The sequence below is a fragment of the Hippoglossus stenolepis genome, chromosome 17 (assembly GCF_022539355.2).
Source record: "Hippoglossus stenolepis isolate QCI-W04-F060 chromosome 17, HSTE1.2, whole genome shotgun sequence".
Taxonomy (NCBI): domain Eukaryota; kingdom Metazoa; phylum Chordata; class Actinopteri; order Pleuronectiformes; family Pleuronectidae; genus Hippoglossus; species Hippoglossus stenolepis.
Genome location: NC_061499.1, coordinates 11421939 through 11435985, shown reverse-complemented (window position 1 = coordinate 11435985; position 14047 = coordinate 11421939). Strand labels below are relative to the sequence as shown.

General features: G+C 43.3%; 1 protein-coding gene across 9 annotated transcripts in view; it reads left to right on the top strand.

Moving 5' to 3' along the window:
* Positions 1 to 14047, top strand: part of elmo1 (engulfment and cell motility 1 (ced-12 homolog, C. elegans)) — a 105030-nt gene that overhangs the window by 77322 nt on the left and 13661 nt on the right. For 8 of the 9 annotated variants that reach the window (XM_035182790.2, XM_035182791.2, XM_035182792.2 and 5 more), the window contains one exon: positions 12953 to 13116. In XM_035182790.2, the coding sequence (XP_035038681.1) occupies positions 12953 to 13116 (164 nt within the window). Of the gene's footprint in view, positions 1 to 3127; positions 3351 to 12952; positions 13117 to 14047 lie in introns of all 9 variants that reach the window. The other variant, XM_035182798.2, reaches the window with a different exon arrangement.

Below are 14047 nucleotides of genomic sequence, written 5' to 3'. Positions count from 1 at the left end.
ATGCATGCATACACACATCCTCTGTTCACCTACCCCCATCACACACAGGCATCATCTGTATTCCAGTGTACAATCTGTGTGTGTGTGTGCGTGTGCGCGTGTGCGTGTGCGTGTGTGTGTGTGTGTGGGGTGGGGGGTTGGGCTTTGTTGTTGTGAATGGGATTATTTCACATCACCAACACCCACCATTTGTCACCAGAGGAATTCAATGCCACTACTACGGCTCCTCTACACTCCACACTGTGTGTGTGTGTGTGTGTGTGTGTGTGTCTGTGCGTGCGTGCACGTGTGCGTGCGTGTCAGTCCTGGATGAGCTTCAACCAGTGTTTTAGCCAAAGGGGTCTGACACAGGATTAGAGCGAGGTCAGCCCCACACTGTACAACAGGACTCTGTGAAATCCTGCCAGTACCTGATTTCATTTGTTTTGGTCAATTCACTGTATATCAATATCCAGCCAGTGTCCTTTTATACTCTTTGACCAGGTAACCTTCTATTTTAACATGTGCTGAATTCTTCAGTTTATTAGTTTTGATTATTGATTATTGATGAATTAGTAAATATTTATGAAGCTGCTTTTCTATGTTTTATATCAATTCAATTTGAACACAGTGCAATCTGAGTTTTGAGAATCGCGATGGTCTTTCAGTATTTACTGACAAATTATAAACAAATAATAATTAACAAACTAGAACTTGGACTCAGTCAAATGCATTATTATCATTGCCAAGGCCATGAATTATTTCCTGAGAAATTAACGAGAATGTTGAAAAGAAATTCCTTGATCCAGATCAAATGGGTTCCTTCCTGACCCATAGTGCACCTTTCCACCAAGTTAACTGGAAATCCACGAAGTTGTTTTTGTGTAATCTTGTTTACAAACAAACCAGGTGAAGGTTATCGTAGCTTAGTATAAATATAAGAGGAGAAAATAGCAGATGTGGAAATAAACCTACCAACATTTTTAAAGTTCACATTAAAATGTTGTATCTTCTCTTCCTCTTTTTGTTTGTTTATTTCTTACAAAAAACTATTTCTGAAATTGATTCACAGTAGTTTTGCCTGGGTCAGGGCCAGTCTGGCTGCTTTAATTCTCTTGGATTCAGTTTCATATTCAAGAGATGAATAGATACTGAATGAAGTGATATCAGTCTCATCGTTCTCAACAAGAAAGTGAATGAGCCTATTTCTCCAAAATGTCAAATGATGTCTTTTATCAACTGTGAAACTTTATTTGCAGCTCTGCACCGCACAGTAAAACATGCCTTTTGAGCTGAAACCAAATTATGTGACTGTACTGTGATGAAACGCATCAACGCTGGTGCTCATATTGAGTTTTGGCATGTCATGGGGTGGAAATGGATCAACGCAGCCCCTACTATTTAAAATCATTCTGAACTTGCGAGGCCAACGCAAGGGGACCTTTTTACGCTGCATTCCTCCTCAGTACCAGTGTCATCACGCTCATTTTCAAATATACTTCTTCCTGATCAAAAGTCATCTATGGTGCAATGGTTCACACCTGTGCTTTCGACGGCTGTAGCAGCTCCACCGGACTGTGTCCTTTTCCCTCAGACCCTCATACCTCAACAATGGTTTTAGATGGCAGCATGTCCCTTGATAGCGACCCCTCTTCTTCTTTTGCGATCTGCATTTTTCACGAGACCTCATGCTCGGGTCCTGGAGCTCCGGCTTCAGGCATTACTGGGCCTGTAGCTGATGGCTTAAAGTGGTGCGCATCGGGACCTCCATGGTCCTCCACCACACTAATGCCTGCTCCAGGGGATCCTGGAGGGGATAAGATCTTCACCTCTATTATGGAGTAGTTGGAGTTAAGCTCAGAGCTAAGGGGGAAGTCACATTTTAATGAAAGTGTCCCCCAAATGGTGAGCCAGGTTCATTATCACAATCACACAAAAAAACGTTTCTATTCACGTGTTGTGTAAAAAAAGCAAGAACCCTTGAACCTTGTGAGTCACTCTTGACGAGCACTTCAGCTAAATGAGACAAGCACACATGTAAAGCAAACGCTTTTTTATTGGTGTTTGACGTTTTTGCTCAGACCAGGGTGAAACAGGAGAGTAGATAATCTGCTTTGTTCAGCCATGTTGAAGACTAACTTGTCCCATGTGGGATTATTCACAGGGTAATTCTCAGAACTGAAGCTGTGTGACCCTCTCATCAACCCTCACGATATTATATTATATTATGTTATATTTATTTACTATTTAGATTTGGCGTTTAGTCTTCATTTCAGCTTTTTTCATTCAAGGCCATTCTTTGCAAATCAATTAAGGAAACTTAATGCAAATCAATGCAAATGATTTCCAGCGCTGCTCTTTAGCATCTGGGCCGTTCTCCCACTTTGCCAGAAGGTTAACATGCACGCATACATGATTAATGAAATGGGTGCTGGTGCGTCCAGTCGCAAGTGATGTGACAAAAACGAATGCAAGCGGGTGCCAAAAGGGTTTTTGGGTGGATGCCGCGGGTTGGATTCCAGGAAGCAGCTTAGGACAGTGAAAGCGCTGCACACGCCGCCATATGCCAACAACCGTGACGGCTGCTGGCCTGCTTTGCATGGAAAGGCACATGTATGACACGTATCAGGACTCCGTACACCATCCCCCACTCCTCTCCTTGAGACCCGCAGTTTTTGTTTTTATTCCGTACTGGTTTTATGTACCTCTCCCACTGCCCAGATCTTTCCACACCTCTTCCCATCCCCATAGTCCATTATATCTCGTCTTTTTTGTCTCTCTCTTTCTCCCTCCTGCTCTCTCTCTCTCTTTTTCCACCTCCTCATTCGTGTCTCTCGACCCCCCTCCACCTCTATTGTTGAATTCAGACAGGCTATTTATATCTCTCTGCCTGGCTGCCTCACCCTCCCACTCCCTCAACGAGGTTTTGCTTTATGTTTTTACATAAAGCAAAACCTTGTTGTGTTTCTACACATGTGTACCAGCACTGTGGGAGCATGCACATGTTCCACGTGTGTGTTGCTTTTGCCTGTATGTTGTTTGTATGCAAGTGTTTAGCAAGAGCAGAGGGGTGGATGCCAAGCTTTGTGTCTGTGCAGGGACCTCTTTGTTTTTTTCATGAGTGTGTGTTTCTGTGTGTGCCCTAAAGGGGGGATCTCTGATCTCAGGCAGCGTTGGCCCGCTCACACTGCCAACGGCAAAGCCACGCTTACTAATCAGACCAGGGAGATCGTCAGCCATTAGCGTCAAACCATCAGAGTCGCACGAGCAGAGATGCAGAGCTAACATTTTGCTTTTGTTGTGGATCAAGATAATGATGCTGTTGTCTCATCGCCACAGCAGCTCCCTAGAAATCAGCAGGGGAAAGACGAGTAAGCTCTAATTTTCTCTTTTTAATTGAGTTATTTGTCTATCTATTAATTTATCTAGGTCTGTTTCTTTGTTTATAAATAAGCGGGCATTTCTGAAGGCATGTGTGCGTGCGTGCGTGCGTGCGCGCGCGCGTGTGTGTGTGTGTGAGATCCTTTTTTTTTTTGCACAGTTCACAATATGTATTTTAGACTCTTTTGTCTCCACAAAGGCTCTTGTGTGTGGGTGTGACCTATTGTGGATGCATGCTGGGAAATGGTTTCATACAATAATCTGTTTTGGATGTATCTTTGAGTTTGGGTGATGTTGCGTATCAGGAAGGGAAACAAACACACACGTGTATTAGTAAGAACTTCTTCTACCAACAACGAAAAGAAGGGGAAGGCTGCGTCAAATTCACACTCACATTAATTACTGTTTTCAGTTTGACCAATCATGTTTGAGCAGGCTTTGGTTGCCCGCAGGTACATTTGTGTGGAGAGCAAACGAGTTGGAGCAGATTGAGTGAAATGCATCGTCTATCGGCCATTGACAGCTGTTAATAGAGACTAGTCAAAATGTCGCCTGGACCTAAAACTGTTTGTGTTTTGTGTGGAGAAATATTCGACCAGTGTGATTAAAGAAACTAGTTGGACAGTAAACAGTGTACGGTGAACGGAAGACAGAGTCTTGGCCTGGATATCTGTCTACACTGGGAGCCCCAAAAATATTGGCCATGGCCCCAGGGTCTATAAGCCATTAACACTTTAGAGCAAATAGTGTGCAGAATCAAGAGCTACACATCATTTTGCAAAACTGCTAACAATGTAGGATGCTGAGGAGTACACCGGAATAATCTGAAGTATTACTGAAGAATTATTGTTGTTTTTATCTGGTTTCCTCATCCTGCTTGATATTTTATAGTTTGAGATTCTTACTCAAGTCCCAGTTGGCTCAGACAGAACAGTCCCTGAATCCCACTGCACGCTGTGAGAATCGATGTATTTGCAGCGAAACCTGCTGGAAAACGCTGCAGCTCTCTGTATAAGCAGAATGGCCTCGCTCTGTGCTATGTCAAGCAAAAATTTTTGCTGCAACTGACCTAAATGGATGATGTTTGCATTTTTTATGGAGAACCTGAATGAATTAGTTTCCCAGGGAAACTTGAAACACATATAAAAATGCATTAAAAAGTGACTCCTCAGATAGTTTTTCCACCCAGCGATGATGCATCATCTGAAACCACCAGGATGCTGCTGCTCCCTGGTGACAGTTATTTCATATAATGTAATAATACCTGTTTTGATGCCCTTGAATAGATGTTTAATCACAACCAATTTGCTCATTCCTCCCGAGACAATTAATATAGAATGTTCTTTTTTTCCCGCTGCAGCAACTGTGTCACAATAAAACAGTCATTAATGTGCTGCTTTGCACAAACCAAGGTCACCACTTGGCTTTAATCAGCGGGTCCTGATAGACTCACCCTAAATGGAGATTTCCCAGGTGGCTTTGCACTCCGGTCTTCCATATAGGCCGCACTGCACCTCAGGTGGAGCGGGTTGTTGTTGGGGAAAGAGCTCCTGTGACATTTTGCTTGGCCGTGCAGTGCTAGCTCTCCAAGTGTGGCAACAACAACACTTAGCAGCAACAGCTGGCATTGATCTGCATCACTCATGCAGAGCGAAGAGGAGGATTGATGGAAGGATGCTCCAGATGGGATTTGTGTGTGTACGTGGGAATTTACATGGAATAGTCAATAGTAGTTTTGTTTGGTGTGTGTTGGCGCTTGTTCGTTCTGCATAATGCATGTGTAAGAAGAACAAATTAGTGTATTTGAAGGATGAGTATGTACATTGAGTGCGTGTGTATCTTGCTTGCCTACAGTGCAGTGTGTGCTGTTCTTTGTAGCGCAGTAATGCTGTTAAACAGGTCCCCGAGGCTTTCACTCAGAGAGAAAAGAGCTGCGTTTCACAGCACTTTCTTAGTTACATTCACCGCTCTATTTTATTTAATTGAAATATCCAGATACAGTGACTCCTTACGTCGGAGCTGTGGAGGGTAGATACATAATTGAAATTTTAATGGATGAAAGTGGCGCCTCACCACTTGCTCTTAGCCGACTCAACACTGAGCCGTGACAGCGTTGTCAAAAGAGTCTTAACGTACAAAAGCTGAATATACTGAATGTAATCTGGGAATCTGGCTGTTGTGCAGAATTCATGGCTCTTCACCTTCTTTGTACTCGGCATTAACATCAATATGCACATCAGCCAGTCTTAACCATATTTGACATTGAATTACATTGGCAGAATGCTGACAAACTATAAGAGCATAATTATTAAAACTTCAGCCAAAAGTATATTTCCCCAATATATATATATGATTTGTTTGAGATATTGTTTGCAGATTAATGTTCTGCTAAGACGTCAGGTTCGACGCCAGGAACGCACGGAAAACTGAGGCGCTCTCTCATCTCTCTGTCTTTCCAAATCAGTGTGTTCACCTGGGTGTCATGTTTCCATCGCTGCCGATCGGAGCCGTGTCCACTGCGGAGCTGTTTGACCATTTCCATTGCAGACAAAAGCCTGATGCTAGTTGCTTACTAGGCACTGACACCTCACAGCAAGAAGGTTCCTGGTTCCTTGAGTTTTCACGTTCTCTAGGTAGTTCGCCTTCCTCCCACAGTCGAAAGATTGGTGTCGGGTGGATTTTTGACTCTAGATTGACCATAGGTGTGAATGTGAGTGTGAATGGATGTTTGTCTCTATGTGTTGACCCCGCAGTTCTCTGGGGCGCACCCTGCCTCTCGCCCAATGTCAGCTGGGATTGGCTCCAGCTCGTCCCGCGATGGATCTACCTAATAAACGAATCGCCTCAGTGTTACTGAGGAATGTAAACACTTATTGTCTACACTATCCATATACTGATCCATGTTGAAGGCATGTGTCACCATCTACACTGATATTTCCCCCCCATGTCGTTGGTTTAGCGTCATCTCATCTGAGTTTCTTTTTTCGCAACCATCACATCTATGACGCCCACGACAGCTGACATGCACAGCAGCAGGTCGCACTGTTGTTCCAGCTCAAGCTTTTTGTTGTTGTTGTTGTCCAAACCAGTGGGAAGCGTTTGAAGCACGACACTGTGTTGTGACCAAAGCGAGGCTGCGGTGTGTGTGTGTGTGTGTGTGTGTGCTGTCTGACACCTGTCAGACGGAGCTCTGCTTCTTATTGTGCCTCCTCACACGTTCCTCTTGCACAGACCAGGGGGTGATGGATGGCAAAAACCAGCACAGTTGGCATGGTTGGAATAGATTAGTGTCACGAAAAAAGGAAACCAGAAGGAACTGATACATTCTGTCTCCATAGCTTTTGAGTCCTTTTTAACTTAATACTTGATTTGATCTTGAGTCGACAACACTGTACTCAAGGTTGAAATCACAGTTGTTTGTTAATTCGACGGCTTTAATAGCAATTTACAGGTGACAAGTGAAGTCATAAATCTCCAACAGCAAATTTGTCTCGTTTTTTTCAGTCCTGTCAGCTTCCAAATACACTTGTTTTTACCCCATTCATTTTGATCATCAGCTTCTAAATTTAATTCAACATGTAGCAGCCTCGTCTCAGTCTGTGCCGCGTGATAAGACACAGGCGTGATTTCCTTTTTTTATTTTTTAATGACATAAAATTTGAAGAAGATAATTATTAATTGAATGTGGGACGTTGTGGCGAGGAGGAAACATATAATTACCATTTCAATAGCACAGAAATGGATTCCCTGTATTTTCCTTTTGTCTGGATTTTTGAAAAAGGAGGCTTCGGACAGGAGAGCGTGTGTGTGTTTGTGTGTGTGTGTGTGTTGCTTATGTGTGTTATTGTTTCTATGTCTGCAAGCAGGCATGTTTTGTCTACTCACTTCGACGACACACCCGTCATCACCACGTGAGATTGACTTTTTGATTGCTTTCAGCGAATATCACCAAAGTCATTACTCTGTGATTACACCCTTATCATTTACCCACCAAAGATCCTCCGCAGCACAGTCCCCAGATTTCTCCGGCTGGCTTTTGAGTGGCAGATGAGCGTTTGACTGGCAGCTGGTAAATGATGTCATTACCATCCTCTTAGGTAAATGGAGCGGTGGCGACAGTCGATTGGTCGCCGAGAAGGGCACGGCAATTTGTTATGGCTGACACGTTGTCAATGATGGATGGTAAGGCGACGCCAGGAGAAAGGAACTGCCCGGCTGTCCCGTTTGAGGAGAAAGTGAAAGGAAGAGGAGGATGAGGGAGTGTGTCTGACGAGTCGGTGCGGCCATCTCTTCATTACGTGCACTAGATGGCTCATGGGACAGCGTTTTAATTACTTTTTCCCGACACTCGCTCTGCCTCCTAACTTCCCCCTGCGAAGGAGCTGCAGGAAAGAATGATGGCCTGTTGTCTTGGAGAGATTAGGGAGCGTGCGCGGGAAAGAGGCTGAAATAAAAGGTGGACAAGATAGAAGCGATCAATCTCGGATCAACGAGAAGAGCACAAGACAAAGAGTTGTTCGCGTAGATCATTCAGAGTGTAGCTAAGGTGACGCCGGGGCAAACCGGAACCTAAATTTATCCTGAGAGAGAGTGAGAAAGTTTGTTTCGGTGCTGACGACATCTCACCTCTGCCAAGGTGCTCTCTGAGCAATCAGCACATGAAAAAGACGAATGAGGATAAAATATTCATCATGGCCCCCTCCACTGCCCACCCTGCTGTGAAAGGACCATGTGTTCGTTTTAAATGTGATGAATATTCGCAGTGTTAATTAGCATGAGTGCAGCCACATGGGCCAACAGGACTGTTTTCCTGCCAGAGACATGACTGCAAACAAGGCATATTAATGAACATTCCCCCGGGACGGGCTCTGCTGAAACACCGGGGCTGAGCGTCAGTCGCTCTCCGGAGACCAGGATCAGGTTGGGAGTGAAACTGCAGGTGACCAATGAGAGAGATGCCTTTGTTAAATAGGAGAGCGTTTGTTTGTTGTTTAAAATCTGCTCTACATTACAGGGAAAACTGAGGTCGTCAAAGCTCAACCCTTGTTTTTAGTGCCGTGTAATTTTTAAATAGCTTCTTAAGGGAATAATGCTCCTTCGAGAAGCTCTGACAGACCATTTGTTATCTTAATGGGAAACTAAATTGATTTGAAGCTTAATTATCAGGATTATAAGCGAGGGGATGTGTGTGTGTGAAAATTTATGATCGGTGACTGGGTGAAGCTGTGATTAAAAGTAGTGGACAGGACAGGAGTGATGAATCTCTCCCCGCTGGATTGCAAGCCGCGGCTTCTTCCATTCATCTGGATGTTTTTCAGCTCAAGGGGAGGAGCAGGAGCTCGGGGAGGCTGCGGCTGAAAGTTCAGTCCCCGGGGGTTGTAAATCTGCTGTTAGGCGGACACCTGTTTCTCCCCATGGAAAATATGAATTCGAGGATCCAGAGAGGCGCAGACAAGGACAGAGAACGGAAAACGGCCTTGTATAGAGTCAGCGGTGAGCGTCTAGATAAATATGTCCTTAGTCGTTACAGCTGAGGAAGGAATGGATGTCTGTCTGTATAAGGGCTGTCAGTTTTTACAAAAATCAAGTTTGAACGAATTTGACATGACGCTTAATTCGCTCTAATATATTTGAATACACCCCTCCCTCCTCTTAGATTTAGGTGAGAGGGATCTATTTATTAGAATGGGCCCTTTATATTTAAATACTTTATATTTACATCTGGAGTGGGACCTCTCTATGGAGGCTGCCATGTTTTTTACAGTAGCCCAAACTGGACAAACTAGACACTATTTGAGTTTTTTATAACAACTGAAGGTTACCACAGGTTCTCCTTCATGTTTGGAAGGGGAGGGTGAGGTGAGGGGTATTAAGCTGCAATATGCAACATCACCTCTAGATGTCACTAAATTCTACACACTGAACCTTTAAGTCAAGAGGGCACACAATAGGTCAAACCGATAGTGAGCGCCCTCTGCTGGAGGAGCACAACACAAACTACTTCAGACTGTCTGAATGATCTGCTTCTAGACTGAATATTTGGAATTTGACCGGGTCATTACATGTCGAATATGAATTTTTTTACCCCCACGTTTGAATGAATGCCCTGGTCTGTGTGTATGTATGAACCAATGGAAAAGACAAACACGAACAGAAAAGCAAACCCCTCCTTTTCATTACCGGCTTCAACAAGCCTGCATCTCACCTCAGAGTCTCTGGCCACTCGACCCAGAGCAAGTCTTGACTGGTAGGGAGGGAAAGTGTTGACCCACGCCCTCTAGAGGCTGCATTCTTATTCCTCTGTTGTGCTGCTGGAACACGATGAAGATCCGTGAGTGCAGGAACAAAGTAAAAGGGATCGTCTTCATGAAGAAATCATGATTCTGCTTTTTCTCTGATTGTCTCGTCAGACGTTAAACTGCAGCAGTGGTGGACATCCCTCCTTCCCCCCCCTCGTCTCATGTCTTTGTATCTCATTATGTCTTCTACGATGCTATCAGGGTTATTTTGAGAATGATAATGAGGTTAAACATCTGCTTTCAGAGACTTTATGTCAGAACAGAACAGTGCTTCTGAACTGAAATCCTGATCCGCACTGGTACTTGTGCTCAGTCCCTAATGTTCTGTATCAGCCTTAATACCTGTTTGATGGGGATCAGATTAGAGAAGACATTATGTGCACTGGTCTGGCTCTGTGTCTGAGCTTTGTAAGTATATCAGGGTTACACAAGATCCTCATCTGGACTCACAAAAATGTATTTCAGAGCTCAACTGCACCGTCGCTCTCAGCAACTCCTGAATCAGAGCTTAGACACATTTACATTGATGCTAAATAAACCGATATTTGACCTGACAAACCTCTTTTCTGCAGTTGCCACTTTGTACCTCCACCCAGGAGGGTTATGTTTTCCGCTGGTTTGGTAGGATTACTCAGAAATTGGATTTCCACAAAACTTTGTGGAAGGGTCGTACATGGGCCAAGGAAGAACTTGTCAAACGAGAGGTGTTTTGTGTTCAGGGAATTGATATCTATGAGTTTGTGCAATTTGGTGCCGTTTGATTGACTTGAAGGGAATTCTTGGGCCTTGGCGGGAGGATGCGCTCTATAACTGCCATTCTAGTTTGAGCATGTGTTTATTTTCCAAGGTCAAATGTCATTTGTTTAAATAAAATACACTTTGATTGCTGGTTTTGAACATATTTGTGTGTCTAAAGCTAATCCCTTGATTTAAATTAAATCATTTGTAAAAATGGCCTTTTTTTTCTTATTCTTATTATTAGTATCATAACCTATTAGCATAATCAGATCCTTGTTCTGCTCTCGCTGTTCGGCAGCAACTTCCCTTAAAAGAGCTCAGAGGCTCGACCACTTCTTTATACATTCAAACACAGAAAATCCAACACTGATTTAACAGGGTCATCTTTGATCGCCTGTGTTGTCGTGAGTTTTTCTGCATTCTTAGTGCTGGGTCGAGGTTTGTGCTGGAGATGTTTCATTTTCAACCGCTTCTATCTTTAATGCTCTCAGCCTCTGGCTTTAGTCTGACTTGTGAGTGTCCAGAGGTTTGCGAGTTGATGAGTAATCATCTTGCAGCAAACACACAAACACACACACACACAAGAACAATATTACATAAGACTTTATTTGGGATCTTGGCTCACTGGGTTTTGGCACGTTTGTAAAAGCTGAGGAAATGAAACTGAATTGTACAGAACAGGGGAACCGACCAATTATAAGGGAAGTTTTCTGCTCATGTGTAAATAGACAAACACGAAACACATCCCTGTTGTCTCTTAATATAATAGTCATTGAACTGTGAGAGAGTGAGTTTGCAGAGGCTGGAAATACTTGCAAGTCTTTGGGCATTTGATCAACAAGGCAAGCAGAGAGCAAATTCAACAGAGCAAACTTAGAAGGAACAGAGAGGGGGGGGGGGCGGTCTATTTCTCTCTGTCACCTCAGTATCATCTCATCCAGTGAATCAGCATTCGCAGACCCAGAGGCAGCCGCTAACAAGGCTGATCCACTGTCAGGGCTGCTCGTCACGTCTGCCACCACCCGGTCTGCAGCCAGCGCTCAGCTCGACAGAAGAAATGTGTAGAAGCCAAGTCTAGTTTATTCTTATAGGCAAATATCAGATATAATGTTTGCAGGATTTACAGGCTCTGTAAACTGGCCCCAGTTTTTTACAAGAAAAACGCAGTTTTCAGGGGCTGTTTCGGTCTGTTTGAAGCACGTCTGCTCTCAGTCAAGTCTCTTGTTAGTTAAATCGGATACCCTCACAAATAAAGAATCTGTCTGAGTTATATTTGTCCTGTCCTGACAATGCAAAATGCAAATCACTTGTCAGAGTCCATAGCTAAATGGGAGCAGCTGTCATCGCAGATATAAGGTCAGGAGCTATTACACATGCTGAAGTGTGAGTGGTTGTTTTTTTTCTTGTACCCGCATACGTATAAAGAATCACTCCTTTATTAACTATAAAACCAATGTAGTGCTGATGTAAAGTATCTCAAACCCGGCTTTGATTCCATTTCACATCTTAAAGAAAACACACACCTCAGCCAACGCACTATGTCAAATAAAGTGGGAAACAAAAATTGTTTGTGACCCAACCCTACACAAAATTTCATGGAAATTGGATGAGTAGGTTTTGTGTAATTCTTCTAACCTTTAAACAAACATGATAAACACATAACGTCCTTGGTGGAGGTTATAAGTTTAAGTAGCTTTTTGTCTGGACCCTTGATTTGTTTGGGCCCAGGTTTTGGTCTCATTCAGGGTGAAAGAAAGTCACAATTTATTACACCTAAATATCCATTTCTACTTAACTGGAGAAGCTGCTCTGTGCTAACTGATGCTTCAAATGACAGAAAATGTGTCATTTTTCATCTTTTTTCACTGAGATGATGCATTTTGCAGTTTATGGTCCGTGTTAATTGACGGGATTGATATAGTTAATTATTTCTATCCTCTTAGTGTGTGTGTGTGTGTGTGTGTGTGTGTGTGTGTGTGTGTGTGTGTGTGTGTGTGTGTGTGTGTGTGTGTGTATGTGTCCAACTGAGGAGAGAGTGTGTGTAGACTTTAATTACCTCCTGACTGTAATGCATATGCACCGGGCTAATTGATCTGGATACGCATGATGTGTTTTTATGTGTTGTTGCGGAGCGCTTTCTCATTGTATTGTTAACTCCGTTGATCACAAAGAGCCCTTGAGTGGGATTGATGACTCGGAACATCGCTCATGTCGTGCTTCTGCAGCCAGACTAATGGTATTAGCTCGCCGGGGTATTATAGGAAAGTTCTGTCATGCATTTCACTGACGCTTGATACTGGGGCGAACAGTTGAGGAGCCACTGATGAATTATTCTGCTTTGCTCTTTTCCTCTTAAGGCTCTGGTTCTGAAAAAAAAAAAGGAAAATCCCATCATTAATCCTGTCTGGAACGGAACAGAAGCTTTTATGCTTCCAAGACCCCAAAATATAGAGAGAGAGGGTGTTACTTTTAACTTCATGACTGTACTTTTAACATCTCTGCGTGATCCAAAGACTCCTCTAACTCATCCTCTGTGTCTCTGTTCTCCTCTGCAGGTAATGCAGGTGGTGAGGGAGCAGATCATGCGAGCGCTCACTCTCAAGCCTAATTCCCTGGACCAGTTCAAGAGTCGCCTGCAGAATCTGAGCTACACAGAGATCCTGAAGATACGCCAGTCCGAGAGAATGAATCAGGAAGATTTCCAGTCCCGCCCGATCCTGTGAGTCAACCAGCCAGTAGCCAGTAGCCTGAGGTCATGGTGTAAAATCCACAAATGTGTCTGGACACATTCAGGTTTTTACTTGTAGCCTGAGGTGTCCCACAGGAGCAAGTTGTGGAGCCTAGATGGTTACAAAATCTAAATCTGATTAGTATTTTCGATATAATTTCCTTCATGCTCACTGTGGTTCTGAGCTTTAGAGGACAAGTTTCCCTGAACACAATGAAATACATTTTCTGAACAGCTGGAGAAACTGGTTTTGTGATATTTCAGCTATTATTTGCATCTTTCCCTCTCATTCAGCTGATCAGGTCTGAAGACTGAAACCAGGATATCATTTGCGTTTACAAAAAGAGGCACGGTCATTAATATGCTTGTAATTTCATCCTTTTCATTCCTCGTTCCATTTGTCTCCCAAATGTCAGCTACCGGCCTTATGCAGGCTGCACCTGTGCTTTTCTTCCCGTGATTGAAAATATGCATTAAATTCAAATTGTCTGCAAATGGCATTCCCAGTGAATACTCCATTAACAGCCCTGCAGCTCATTAAGCATGGAGAGCCACTGCAATAGATCATTCACTGACTGATCATGGATACAGGCTCTGTAATGGGGAACATTGTTTTTGTCTTGCCTGTATTTAATGGAGTAGCAAGCACTATTGAAAAATTGTTGCACATAAAGAGCTTGTCCCTTTGAGAATTAATCAATGCTGAGCCAAGGGCTTATTAAATCAATACTGAAAGGGTACAGACCAAACTTTTGCAGTCGATTATTCCCAATAATGAGAGCTAACGAAAAGGGAAGGAAATAATGGAAAACTGTAGTAAAAGTAGTGGACATGTTAAAAAAGAAAAGAAAAATAAACGATAATGTAGTTTTTAATTCAAGGTGTTGTACCTTCGCCAGGAGGTTACGTTTTCATTCCTCTC